The 14,917-nt window shown below is 38.7% G+C and overlaps 1 protein-coding gene across 4 annotated transcripts in view; it reads right to left on the bottom strand.

The window, feature by feature from the left end:
* Positions 1 to 14,563, bottom strand: part of NRP1 (neuropilin 1) — a 176,388-nt gene extending 161,825 nt beyond the window's left edge. For 3 of the 4 annotated variants that reach the window (XM_079767847.1, XM_079767849.1, XM_079767848.1), the window contains exons 1-2: positions 13,989 to 14,562; positions 10,163 to 10,337 (exon numbers count right to left, since the gene is read on the bottom strand). In XM_079767847.1, coding sequence (XP_079623973.1) covers positions 10,163 to 10,337; positions 13,989 to 14,061 — 248 coding nt within the window. In that variant the 5' untranslated portion in view covers positions 14,062 to 14,562. Of the gene's footprint in view, positions 1 to 10,162; positions 10,338 to 13,988 lie in introns of all 4 variants that reach the window. The other variant, XM_079767850.1, reaches the window with a different exon arrangement.
* Positions 14,564 to 14,917: the final 354 nt, after the last annotated feature.

The raw sequence follows: 14,917 nt of genomic DNA, 5'->3' as shown, positions 1-14,917 counted from the left end.
GCTTTTCTCTATGAATTTATACTACAAAATCCACATAATTTCCTCTTTCTTGAACATTAATATAATGGAACTATTTGGCTTAAATTATTGGGAAGGACTGACATCCTTGCTGTATTAACTACCATGGTATTGATTTTAGCCGTAAAGTACTGGCTGGTTTAGTGTCTGAATGTACTGAATATATTTATAAGTTCTCAAGCACACTTAGGAAAATAATGATTTTTTTGAAGCCATCAATGCTATTATCAAGTTTGTGAGACTGAGACAGCCTCTTTCCTGGGATTTTCCAGAAACTCCATCATATAGATTTTTACAAGACTGCAATTATAACATACTTAACCAGGCAACTAACTATATAAGACATTTAGAAATTCTTGTTGGTTGAATACATGCTGAGCATTAAATACCATCTCTGTCCTGGATATGTGCTGTGCTTTGAGGTATTTATCAGTGGCTCCTCTTAAGGATGCAGATATTATTGTTTACTGTCCGAACTTATTTTAAGGAACAAGACCTGCTGATGCACTTCCTGTTATAGTGATACGTAGGCTTTATTTAACATGTTGCTCTTGTAGTCATAAGATGCTTCCCTACATTATTTCATCAACACTGTCATTGAGATAGGTAGAGGAAAGAAAGCTTTTATTTTTTCTTCAGAAAGAGAAGCATAAAAGATGAATTAAATCTGTATTTAGGTCATATTCCTCCATCAGACCCTTATGTTGTTACATCTTAATGAGACGCACTGGTTAACATGGTCAAAACCATGGTGTTAATGGTGCCATAATCAAGCCATTCATAGATTGCAACCCAACCCATACAACCTGTGTCTCATCTCAAAAATGTGAATGAATGGCCGAAATGCAATTATAACCCATGTCCCTAATTCTCACCAGAACGCTTTTTCACATGGAGCTTCTAGCACAGTCTCCAGACAATCAGAAATCCCCAGCTCCCGTTAATGAAGTCAAACACACATCAGGTATGATGCTACAAGAGCCAAAGAGGAAAATGAGGATGTGTCTTAAAGGACTAAACCAATATATCCTAACCATTATTCAGTAGTGTCCCTAGCCAGGGACAAAGAAATTGGCACTGGAATAAAGAAAAAGGGAAATGCAAAACATTATCACTCGGGGGGAAAAAAGAGAAATTCTAATTAGTGCTAAATTCCAAATTCCCTTCATCTAGTGTCAACAACCTTCATTGGAAAATAAAACTATGTGCTACCTCTCATAAAGTGAAGAAGTTGCTAGGACAGTTTTGGTTCCAATAAAGGCCAGGCTGAAATCCGTTCCAAACATGCACAGTGGAGGGAGGGCAGGCGATTTGTGTGGCAGAGCCTACTCCCCCTGCTCTGTCACTCACCAGCCGATCTCTGATCCTTGCCTGTGCCCCTGATAATCAGAGACTCCAAAATTCCAGTTCTGATGCCTCTGACCAGGTGGTTGGGGACTGGAGAATGTCCATACCCAGGCTGTCAGAAGTCCTTGCTGAAAGGACTTGAGTAGTTATCTAAATTGCCCCCATTCACTGTCCCTTCACTTAATTTTGCTATGCATTCTCCAGGTTGCTGACTCTGAACCATAGACCTTACTCAGGGAAATACTATTCCCCCACTTCTATTCTTTATCATCAGATTTCAAGTTCAATAAAATTGTCAGCTGTGCAGTTCAATTAAACTGGTGTCTATTATATTTAAAGCATTCTTTTGAATTGTGGATGGTAGACATTTGTAAGATATGGTTTCTATCTTCCTAGAGTTTGCCACCCAATGGGGAGACAAACCCTTACTATACCATTAGAAGGAAGAATCTAAACACACGGGTATTAGAACAGAGGTGCAAATAGTATCAATTAATGAAGATTCGTTATTTGTATTGGCTCCCATTTTTAAAAAAAAGTGGATTGATCCAGAAATTAAAAATGAAATCTTATTTTCCATGTCCAAATTTGTTAACAAATAATTTCCACTTTCTCAAGTTATTAAGAATGACCTGATAAGTATTAACCAAGATAAAAGGTCAAAAAGTGGCCTAATTGAGCCAGGTGTCACTACATCTAAAAAATAACATAATCAATCCTAAATCAGACAAAATCAACCTGTACTACCAAGTATGTGGGGCTTTGTGTCCTTTATTTTCTTTGAGTCAAAGTGTGTTCTCTTTTTCTTTAATTTGGGAATTTTGTGTTTTTAATTTTGTTAAAGTCATATCTATGACTCAGATTTGGACCACATCTTACTTTTTCCCATAGCATTTCATTAATACCTTACATCTTATACAACAGCTGCCCTGCTAGAAGCACCCATTGGTTGGGGAGTCTGATAAGGAGTTGGAATCGTGACCATACTGATTGGCATTTGCCACTTCTGCCTATTCTAGAGAAATTTAAGAACTTGAAAAAGGAGACATTTAGATCCTATTTCATCCCAGGACTGGCTGATCTCTCTATGACATGCCAGACATCACAGAAGCAGCAAGCCATTACATCCAACTTAGCTGACTGATTATACAAGAATGTGACCAGATAAAAACAAAATACTCTGAAGCATCTGTTTCTTCTCAAAAAACACTCTTCTATTTCTCACAGGAACCCAGTGCCTGAGCAAACATTTTCTCTTTAACCCTTACTTACTGAGTCACCAGTGGCAAATACAAGGGCTGTATCAACATGTTCCAAATAGGGGAACTGGGGAAGAGAGCAACTTTGGGGCTATTTGCCTGAGCGTGACCTAGAAGAGACTAGTTCCAGGCCAGTGCGGAAGCACTGGATGCAGCTGGGATCTCACGTATCCCTTGGATTGTAAGAGTCCAGCCCTTATGCTGCCTCGTTATTGTATGTATATGTGCTTTGTGCTTTCATACTCCACCGACAAAAGGGACCAGAATTCAGGTATTTTCCCCTAGGATGCCATTTCTAAATTAAGGCAAATTTCGACAGAGTGGAAACCACCCATTCTTTGGGAGTTTCCATACACAATTTTTACCAGAGCTTACTTAATTTGAACTGAGCACTTAAAAATTAAATCCTTACTCAGAATTAGTTGGTGTATATTTAAAATTTTGTGTGAGATTTTTGATAGAAGAAAATGGCTGCCTGAATAAAAAGTTAGTTGACAACATTTCATAAAAATTTTCTCATTCAAAAGACATAACCCAAGCCCTTTCAGTCACAAAAGTGGAAAGATATTTGGTGCAGCAGCTGAGCATTTGGGCTCAGTTAATAGACTCTTTCTAAGCCTCAGTGCTGCCATCTGTAAGATGGGGATGATAGGAAGAATAAGTAAGACCATGTACTAGTACATAGTGCTTAGCCAATGACGTGGTAACAAATAGTGAGGACCTGACAGAACCAGCTGCAATCACTCTGTTCTAAACTTTCCATAGATTATTTAAGTTAAAGGAGATAAAACATGCTGACCAAGTAAAATATAAGATATATGCACAATAGACCTGGGCTTGATGAGGAGAAAAACCACATTACAAAGCAACTGAGTGGACAGTAGCCAAAATATATTTTTCTCTCCCTGCTCTTCTGCAGAATTTAGCAGAGTTCTGAATGAATGTAGTTCACTTCCTAAGCTCTCTGCAAAGACTAAATGATGCCAACAAAAGTAGGCATGTGTGTGGCATGCTTCACAGTCAGCCTGAGAGTAATACCATCATGCCATTCCTAAATGACATAGATACAGTTCAGTCAATCAGAGACTAGTAGGAAAATCTTCTTTTGAGGTGCTATGTTATGCCAAGCCACTGACTACTACAATCAGGATTGATTACAAACACCCAATTATGAGGCATTTGGAACCTGATCTGAACACTAATCTTGTGTCTTGTTCTTCTTCAGGCTTAATCATCAGCCTTGATGAATACTACAACGGCAATTAGTTAAGTTTATTTTGTAGCCTCTTTTACACACACGCACATATGTCAGCGTGCAGGCAACTATCACATTTTATGCTGGAAAGAAAGGAGCTGAGAATATGCATGCTGGCTGAAGCATATGTCTCACTTGGATCAAATTTTAAGTGCCTACTCCCCCAAAAAAATCTGGAAATGCCATGCACATGTTGATTCAATCTGATAAGATTTGAGCTAACCTTCCTTTTAGCTTCTCATAAAGGTTGCTTTTTGTCTTTTGAATGATAGGAACGCTGAACACAAAAGCAACCTTACAATACTCATTTCATTATGATCAAATGTGATTGCCTATAGTAAAAAATAATAAAAAATAATAATTTTATTAAACACATGGGGTTCTGTCCAAATAAAATCAGTGCTAATGGGGGAAAATCAAAAGGAAAAAAGTAGATAATTACCTGCCTAAGTAGTAACTAAGGATGCTGCAGGCAGGTCAGCAGTTGTTCTGAGAAGGGTTCAATCTTACCCATTCAATAGTTTTATAATTGAATTGAGCTTGGTGGTGGTAGTGCCGCTCACATTGCCTATATTGGGAAGTTACTTGAAATCAAAACCAGCAAGAAAAAGATGAGAAAATATAAAGCAAAAAATATTTTTCAGAATTTGCCTTGCATATAAAGTAGGCTCCAGACTGAAAATTTTGTCTTCATTTTTACAAACCATAATATATGCAACAAATACAAAATATTTCTACAGTAGTCACTGAAAAAAATGGAAAATGCTCAGTAGGACTCTGGTTGTTGTTTTATTATTATTATTAGGTAGGGAACAGTGCACATTTTTAATCTGAATTCCACAGAATTTCACTATAGTGAAAGAGTAGTATATATAGACTGTTTTGTCTGATTTTGAAATTTATAAAAATGGAATTGTACAAGTCAGGAGAGCAGATGCCCTTGAGGCCAAATGTTAGTGACTTGAAAGTGAACATAGGGGCTTTTTCTAGCAAATTGGGAATTTTTGCTCTGGATTGGTTATATGAATATGGTAGCACTGAAAATTTTACCAAATTTTATACTTACTTTGTAGATTTTTCTAGATATAGATTATACTGTAATTAAAAGTACATATACTTCTATGTTACATATAGAAAATAGAGAGGTATTTTTAGCATAAAATATCACTCTTTTCCATAAAACAAGGTCTTTGTTTTGGTCTAAGTGATGCTCCAAATCACAAGACTGGGACTAGAGTGAGGCACTTGCCTTAGATACAAAAAGCCAAAGAACTCACAAATCAAGATAAATAATATTTTAATGAATCTTTTAAAAACCAAAACTATTGTAACAATCCATGCTAAACAAAGTGAATAAAGCAAAAACAGAAAATATTACTTAGGGAAGCCATAAATAGAACCTATATTTCCCAAATTGCCAACAAATGAATAATATGCCATTATATAATTAAATTTGTAGAAATAATCAGATTCAAGAAATAAAGGGCAGATTGATTTTTATTCAGTGAGTTTATATTCTATTATAATAAGTGAAATGAGCAGTGTTTCAAAGTTTATAATAATGTAGGTACTTTTAAAAGTATCATTAAAGAAATAATTAATGATATAAACAATTCCTAAACTTGAAATTCATCTATTTAATTATAAGTTTATTGTAATTAAACTTTATATGAATTTACTAGAGTAAAATCTTCCTTTGATTGTATTAAGTTAGAAAAAAGACACATATTATAGGTTATACAAAGAAGAGATTTAAATTCTAGACAGAACTCAGCAAATTGTTTATCTATGCATGCTAGCCTTGTGTCCTAGTGAAAATCCCACAAAACAGCACTGACAATCAGTCACTAAAGTCAGGAACTTGTGAGTAAGAAGACCACTAACGGGCTTTCTCCCCCAGCACTGTCACCTTTTAGACTCTTTTCTGGAGCTTCACATTAATTTTCTTAATGTTTTTAACCCAATGCCTGTGAAATTTTTATTGCTCCCCAGATGACGACATTGGATCTGAATGTAACCACACACCTCTTTACTCAGCAGTATTTGTCACAACCATTATAAATTATCATGCTGATAGGTTGCCTTGCTGGGAAACTGGAAAAGTTCCATAAATTCTATCGTATCAATGACATTCTTGTTTATTATGCAGATATAAAGTTTTATGAGATTCAAGATGTCTGTGGTACCACACTTCACAACATGGAGCATTCTCTGGTGCCAAAAAGAGAACTCATCTTTCCTTCCATTTCCTTAACACCTTCTCCTCTCAGAACATTCTCTAGCCCACTCAACATCAATATAACAATAAAAGCAGGCGGTATATCTAGCCAGAACTCCTAGCACAAAGTTAGCCTTGCAGGCATATGTTCTACTTACGCTCTGCTGAATGATTGATCAATACCCCTTGTTCAATAAAAGAATTCAGCAAGTTATAATACTGTATTCTGTGTTTTTACTGCTTATTTGTAATGAAAACTGATTCAGTGGTGGCATAAACATAGACTGTTGCATTTTAAAACTAATAAGCACAACTTGCACACTAATTTTCCCTAAGGAAACAACAGCCCCCTTACCCTCCCCCGCCCTAATATGCACTTTTGTATTGGGTCAGTCTTGGTGTTATACACATGAAAAGTTGTGATAAATAAATCATACATTATATTGTTAAAATTATGAAGCAGTTTATTTAAATACAAATGAAACAGTAAAATTTAAATGAAAATTTGGTTTACCATAACTAATCTATTTTATTACTTATCCACCTCTATACCTTACAGAAAAATAATTGTTTACTTGGCTCTCAAGGATGTTTCTCAATAAGTAAATGCGCTCAGGAATTTATTTCTTGAGCTTTCGCATGGTGAAAGTTGACTATACAAATACTGATAGTATCAAGAGAAAATGTGGCGTGTATTACATGATCATCCCATTACTGGATCAATATACTCAGTTAGACATATGCTTAATTTTATATTTCCAAATGTTCTAACAATCACCAAGTTGTAAAGATATTGTAAAAAATGGTAATGTCTTGCCCTTGCTGGTTTGGCTCAGTGGATAGAGGGTCAGCCTGTGGAATGAAGGGTCCCTGGTTCAATTCTGGTCAAGGGCACATGCCTGGGTTTTGGGCTCGATCTGCAGTGGGGAGTGGGGAGTGGGGAACGCAGGAGGCAGCCGATCAATGATTCTCTCTCATCACTGATGTTTCTATCTATCTCTCCCTCTCCCTTCCTCTCTGAAATCAATAAAAAAAAATATTTTTAAATGATAACTTCTTTTGAGGGGAGCTTTTAACTTTTCAAAGGGCTCTCATATCTACTATCTCATTATCCACTATAGTAACCTTATGACAGTGGTACAAGCACATATAGTATAGCTGAGAAAGGGAAAGATTAAATATCTCAAGATAACAGTTTTCTCTTACCAAGAATAATGACCAAAAGACCTCTGAATGTGATTTATTATAACTAGTTTTATACCATTTCAAATACAATTTTGGAAGTAGCCTAATATAAATTTTAAAAACAAAAACAAAACCCACAAGAACCAAGAGCTATGTTTTTGTGCATCTAATATAAACTTTTGAAGTCTATGAATTTGTTGTTCTAAGAGTTTCTGGTAGTTTCCACGTTTTGTAGGAAATTCTACAGCCTCCCCCTCCCCCCCCCCCACACACACAAAATTTAAAGCTGTTGATTCTTCTCACAGCCTTTTCAAAAGGAGGTAAGAATTCTGCCTCATTTGTAGAATTTCAACTATGACCTTCAACAATAACTAGTAATCATGTGGAACAACCTGGAGACATAGTAACTACAATGTCTTAAGTTGGTCTTTCAATATTGTTTTTTGATTTTTCACTGATAAAATGATCAGATAACAATACTTCAAAACACGGCACAAAGATACTTTCCATGCCACAATGTTCACTGACTTCATCAGGCTAAAAATAGACTTTCAAGACTGGCTAAGAGATGGCACCTTCACAGAGAACAAACTTTCAGTTATTATAATTAAGAAATAACCTTACTCTAGCATTAAAAAATATCACCATCATAATTACAGAAACAATATTCTTGGCCACATCAGTTCATTGAACTACCTTGCTAACATCACTAAAATCGTCTCTCCCTAGAAAATACAATTATCCATTTTCTTCTCATCTTAAAAAAAGAAAACTAAAATCCCACCATATCCTACCCCATACCATGTTATGGCAAATGTTTATTTAAGGCTTACTGTGTACCAGACACTGCTGTAAGCACTTTATGTATATTAACACACTCAACTGGCTTCCCTTTCTTACATTTCCACTCCAGTTGTGTCCTGGAGCTGGCTTGCACCAGCTCACAAGGACCAACTATATATCTCTTTGCAGCTCTGTGCAGAGTGACATCACAAGGGTAGTTTAAAATTGGCCACGGAGGGAGTATTTATACTACAGAAATTGTCAAACATTTACCAGCACACCACTGCTAATAACCACTGACTATTCTGAATTCTTTAACTACTATATTACACGTATACATGGTCATGATTTTCAGATTAGGAATTAGTAAATGTGAGTTTATTAAAATTTAATAGCACCTTATTTTGGGGAATAATTTCATTTCTTGAATATGTTTTATCAGAGTTTCTTAAAAACACGTCCTATAGCAGTTTAAGTATTGTCAAAAAACAGAAATAAAATAGAAACAAGTCTCTAGGCTGTCTAGGTGACTGACAATGTAAAACCCACCATACATAATACTGACTCCCCCCCAAAACACAATAAACTCTGTTTCTGAGCAGTCACTGTAATACTCTACTAATGACAACTTTCACACAAGATTTAAAAAGTCAATTTAATATCCTGAAGCACTTCTGAATCACAGGACAAAGATTAAATTAGAATCAGCATAATTCTATTGTACTGTAGTGTATGCTGATTACTTGGAAATTGATCAACAGTATATGAATTGCTAATTCTGTATGCTAGAATATTGAGTTAACACTCTAGTTAACCAGATGAAGTCGATACCCTGTCCATGAAAAATTAGTTTACCCCACCAACTCAACATGCTGTTGAGGACTTACTACAGGGGGGAATATTTTAATATTATTTTGTTCTTTCCTAAAAGCGTTATGTGTTTTCAGATAGAATAGTTTTAATAATGACAATGCCTAGATAAGAATGTTGATATCCAGTGAAAGAAGTAATCTATATACATTGTACACAATGATATCAAACTGACCCATTTTAAAACTTGGGAAACATATCCCTGAGAGACACTTTAGAATTCAGATTTAACTAGATTGTTTTCCTTTGTTCAAACTATTTACATGTCTAAACTTCATTAAAAATTGATATTCAGGTTTAAATCTCTGGAGAATACGCCATGAGCAGTAGGGCAGAGTGGGATGATGTGGACAAGACAGAGACGGGGTCTGTTGGCTGTCCAGAGAGAAGAGCAAATCTGGATCTTTGCGGACTGCTGCCTGCACTGTCAATACTTCCCTTCCATACTGTGGAAAACTGAGCACCAGCTTGTTCACATAAAGTGGGGAAATATAATTTAGACTCTCTCTATAGTGTGAATGTTTTCATAATAATGAAACCTGTCATAATAACTTAACAATGCTTAGTAACTTAATAATAGAAGGAGATAGCAAAACTAAAGCAGATGGATGAAATACTGACTCATATTTGAGTCTCCTTTTACTCATTGTGCATTAATAATTATTTTACTCATCTTCAATAAGAGACTTGCAATCGTTTATCTACCATAAAAATTCCCTTATCCAACTTACCCTATATTCCTTTTATTTTCAATGACAATTTTTCTTTGTCATGCCAATAAGATAGAGTTCTTAAATTACAAAATGTGCTACAGATTTGTTACAAAAATATCCAATATTACTGTCGTTCAATGCCACAAATGTTAGTAACTCCCAATATTTAATAAAAACTCAAATGAAAGTTTGGGTTTCTAGTTCTCCTTTTCGAGTGGGGATTGAGGGAAGACACATGTATATACATTTCTTAAAAGCGTTTCAAAACCAAAAGTGTTAACAGGAAAAATAATACGAGTGATTGCACATTTAAATATAATCTTCCTAGTTTGGGGAACTCAGAAATCACTTAACATAATTTAATTTCCATACCCACTGACATGTCATCTGGCCTAGACTGGAATGCCCCCTGGATCCATTTATATCCCAGATTGTACACACAGACTGCCCCCGTTAGACATCGCGACCACTAGATGGTGCTGTGGTGCCCTGTTCAAATAACGTTCTCACTTACTTGCAGTCTCGGTCCTCCAAATCAAAGTGAGGGTTGAAGTTGATCATAATTCTCTGGTATGGTTCTGGAGCCTGAATCAACCATTCACATTTTTCACTTGGGTGATAAGAATGAGGATAGCCAGGAGATGTAAGGTACCCGGGGTTTTCAATTTTTATAGTATTGCCACATTTATCTGTAATGAAAATAACATTTTAGTAGATCTTTCCCTGACAACCAGTTAGGTATTCTAGCATTGTATGTAAATTACCAGCTATTGAGCATCCCATAACGTCGTATGGAGAACTCTGACAGGTCCCTGCAGGTCCTTCAAGTGGGACATATACAGATAGTAACACCCCACCAAGGAATGCTCTTTGATCCCAGGGAAGGCTGGATCAGGAGGAAAGTGAACTGAGATCTAAAATGACTGGATGCCCATCCCCCACAAACTTCTGTCCAAAGAAAAAGGTCTTGTAGCATTAAAAAAAAAACATGAAGTCCCCTCAATGGATGTTAACAGGGTCCCCAGGGAGCTTCTGCTAGACTTAATTACCCCCAAGAAGTGTAATCGAATTAAGTAGCAAGTTCTAAGTGGAAGGTGACTACATAATGCTGTTGGAACCCTTGTGTAGCTTTTGATGATAAGCTTGGTCTGTGTCATTGGTCAGTGGGGATTGGCTTCCAAGACAAACCTTTTCTGTTGTTCTATCTGCCCATAAATCTAAGTGATTGTGTGTTATCTCTGCTCCATTCAGATTAACACAGAACAAAGTCTATTTGGTGAAGCAGAAATAATTCTACTCTATTTCTCCAAGTAAAGTTGCTGGGGCTGGGAGACCAGATCAAAATAATAGGGCAGAAGAAAAACAATTCCAATTATCTACATGTTGAAAAAATCCACCACACTAAGATCTGTCTGATAATACATATGGTAAGCCCCATTCTCACATTCTGGGAAAGGTGAGCTAACTCTTTTTGAGACTTCCTTGCAAAAAACAACAACAACAACAACAAAAAACCAAATGCTGAAGTGATTCATTAATTAAATAAACCAGTCTCCAGGCTGATTTCTTGTTCAGCATAGATTCTCATTGTCACTTTTTATGATGGATTTCATATTCAGCCTGAAATGCAGCTGCATTTATTGATGCTTAATTTTGAGCAATAAAAATTCAGTGAAAGAGGAACAGGTATGAAAGCAGTGAAACATATAAGCCTATCAATCACAAATTTTCAATAATGGTATATATAGATTTTAATATTGCATCTAATAGATTGTTTCCCTGTGGAAAGAGAATAGCATTCTTTGCTCTCAGCATGAATTTACAAGTCTACAGAATTTTATTACAGGAAAACCAGGTCAAATGGAAATGAAAGATGAAGTGCACATCAAAAATGCATAAAGCTACATGCATTACAGAAATTATTTCCCATAAATTAAAAAGAAGACAATATAAATTATATTGTTTTTCTCAATTGCTAGATGTTTCTATGTTTCTTAGACTAGGAATGGCACACTGGTTTCCTCTGCCTTAGCTTTTAAAAGCTTAAGATTTGCCCAGAAGAAATGATGTTGCAACTGGAGTTCAGAATCTCAGCTAATGATCATATTGGACGTTGTTGTGTGATTCTACTCAGACTCTTGCTTTATTTTAAATGTGAAAAAAAAAAAAAACTTGGAAAGTGACCCCATCTCATTAGTCTCCTCCAGCTCTCTGGATATCATGGCATAGTCTGGTATCTGTTACAGGAATGAAATAAAACAGCACTGCTTCTAGTCACTCCACAGAGTCACTGCAGAAGACATTTAGGTGGCCTCAGTACCACACCAGAGCTCTTTAATCTGTGACTTCTGAGAAAGTGACAGTGTAATAAGATAATGTGGACTGCTAGACTCCCTGGCTCTGTTCAATCTCTCTAGCAGTTGATTAAGAAAGAGCAATTTCTAATGACTCTGGACCATTAGTCCTAAATAAGGTTAATGAATTAATTTAGCAGACACTGGGACTCACAGGAGGTGGACATGGCTTTAAGAGGTCTGCTGAGCTACTGAAGTTGTGGTCACTACAAGCACAGCAACATGGCTTTAATTTATCAAGCTCACCAACTCAAGCTCAGGTTCTTAACATCCCCCAGATTTCTGCTAAGAAAAAAAAAGTTTATATATATATATATATATATATATATATATATATACACACACATACACACACACACACACACACATTTATAACATATATAGGGTATCCCAAAATGTATGCACAGATTTTGAATAATTATAAAGGCAGTGCTTATTAAAATACATTTCATTTTCAAAATTGAACTATCAGCTGTTAAAGTGTGTGTACATTTGGGGGGACACCCTGGAGAGAGAGAGAGAAAGAAAGAGAGAGAAAGAGAGAGAGAGAGAGAGGTCACAACCTCAAGTCTGAAAGCTATTTGCATTAGGTTTCAAATCCATCCTGTGAACATCACTACTGATTTAATCTCAGGAGTTGGGGAGGGTGAGTTTCTGTAATTTCTAAAGTCTAACCACCTGAGCGCCTTCAATTGGAGGAGAATGTTATTTTATCCCCTACCAAATTATAAAAATGTGCCACGACCTCAGGTTCAGCACTAAATTGAACTCTGCATTTGCAGTTGTGTGGGTGTGCATGTTTTGTTTCCAAGCCGATCTTTCAGAACACTACTTAGTAGCTGTGGGGATGGAATTTATAGCTTCAATCACAAAACCTCCAAAAAGCATATTAGAAAGATTAACTTCCATCATAAAGATGGGATTTAAATCCCTCCTGGTCTGAACACCCTCCACTTGTGGTCTCTTATTAAAACAATATACCACAGTAAGTAATGGATGGGCTTTTCTTCTAATTACTTTGATTGAAATCTAAACTAAACACGAGTAAATATATATATATTTTTATAAATCTTTATTGTTGAAAGTATTACATATGTTCCTTTTTTCCCCCATTGCCCTCTTACCACCACCCCCCCCCAAGCCTTCACCACCCAAGGAGTAAATATTTAATAATTAGTTAATAATAATTGCTGAAGACTCACTGTAAAGATAATTTCATATCTTTAACTTCACAGGGTAAATGACACATGCCTACAACTAGTTCACAAATTAAAACACATTATTTAGGTTACAGGATGCTGTTTATAACGCAGCACAGCATTCCATTCACTTAACAGTGAGTCCTTGTAAAGCTCAGTGGAAGCTGCAGCTAGGTTAGGGATTTTCAGGTATCCTGGGTGCCTTACACTGTGCACGTCAGATTCCTGTATTGACACTGTAACTTTTATTCATGCTCCAGACGGATTAGGGACGATTTACAAAGGCGGGAGAAGGGGTTCCATCAACCAACCAGCCGCTATCTCTCTCTCAGAGGCACCCACCAGAGGAAACAGTTTAGGGGAGCTGAAGAGAACTAGGGAGTGCTGGTAAAGCCTTCATTCACTTCCAACAGCCATTAGATTTTTGAAAGCGTGTCTCATCTAATTGCCTTTGGGAGGAAACATTATTAAGGTAATTGGAGTGTTGATCTGGGAAGGTAGGCAGAGCTGCCTCGTAGCAGAGAGAGGGAAACCCCCATAGCCAGACCACAAACTTCAGGAGGGAGCCAGAGGGCTGAAAACATCCCTGCCCTAAACCGACCGATCCGATTTCGTTATTTCTCAGCCTGGATAAAAGTTTCCTTCGCCCTTGAGGTGGCTACACCGGGTTCATTGCAACAGCGAGCGCCGCAGGAATCGTAGCTGGGCGGGAAACCGAGCCGGGCCGGGTCGGGCGGCCCGGAGCCCGGGGCGGGCGCGGTCGCCGGCGCCTCCGCCTGTCACTTACCGTTGCGAAAAGCGCTGGCCTGGGCGAGGGCGAGGGCGAGCGCGGCGCCGAGGAGCAGCAGCCCCCGCTCCATTCTCCCTAAGCCGATCCCCGGGCAGGTTCGGGAGAACAAGGACGGGCGGGGAGAACCGAGCCAAAGGGGGAATCTAAACAATCCCAAGCTCTCAAATCCGCCTAGAGCTGTGAAATCCTCAGTCCCCCTCGGAGAAAGGAAAGCAGTCAGGCAGTGACTTCTTCCGAGAGCAGCGCTCCTCTTCTCGTGTCTCAAGTCTCCTGCATCCTGTCATTTAGCTTCGGTTTCCTCTCTCTTTTCCCACACTTGTTCCTCTTCCAGGAGCCACTGCCCGGGCCATGTCTCCAAAGGGGGAGGAGCGGCGGGGGGGGGGGGGGGGGGTGCGTGGGAGGGAAGCGCACACCGAAGCCAATTTCCAGAAAGGAAAAATAAATCCGGCTGGTCTCTGGACCCGCTGGAGCCCCGGAGCTGGCGCCCAGGGGAGGTCCGGGTGTCTGCGTGAAGGAGAGGAGCCAGCAATGAGAAGAACGGAGGCAGCGGAGTTTCACCAACTGCAGCCTCCTCCCTCCCCCCTCCCCTCCCCTCCCCTCCCCGCCACTTCCTCCCCTCCCTTCCCGGAGCCCTTCCCCCACTCCGCCCGCCCCCTCCCCGCACGGGCTGGCCGGTCTGTATCTGCGGGGAGCCGGGAGGAACAAGTTTCCTGGCGAGCGCCTTCCCCGTCCTCGGGTCGGTCCCGGAGGCCCTGCAGGGATCTCCAAGGTGGGGGAGGCGCTAGGGCTGCACTCGGGGCCTGTGTGTTTGGGGAGGGGGGCATCAAGGTGGGCCGGCGACGGGGTCGGGCCTGCGGATCTCGGCGTACTCGCTCGCGACCCCCGGGATGCAGCGAGCGGCTCTCGAAGGATCTATGGGATCCCGC

Source organism: Cnephaeus nilssonii, assembly GCF_951640355.1.
Source record: "Cnephaeus nilssonii genome assembly, chromosome: 4".
NCBI lineage: Eukaryota > Metazoa > Chordata > Mammalia > Chiroptera > Vespertilionidae > Cnephaeus > Cnephaeus nilssonii.
This window is presented reverse-complemented; position numbering and strand designations above follow the sequence as displayed.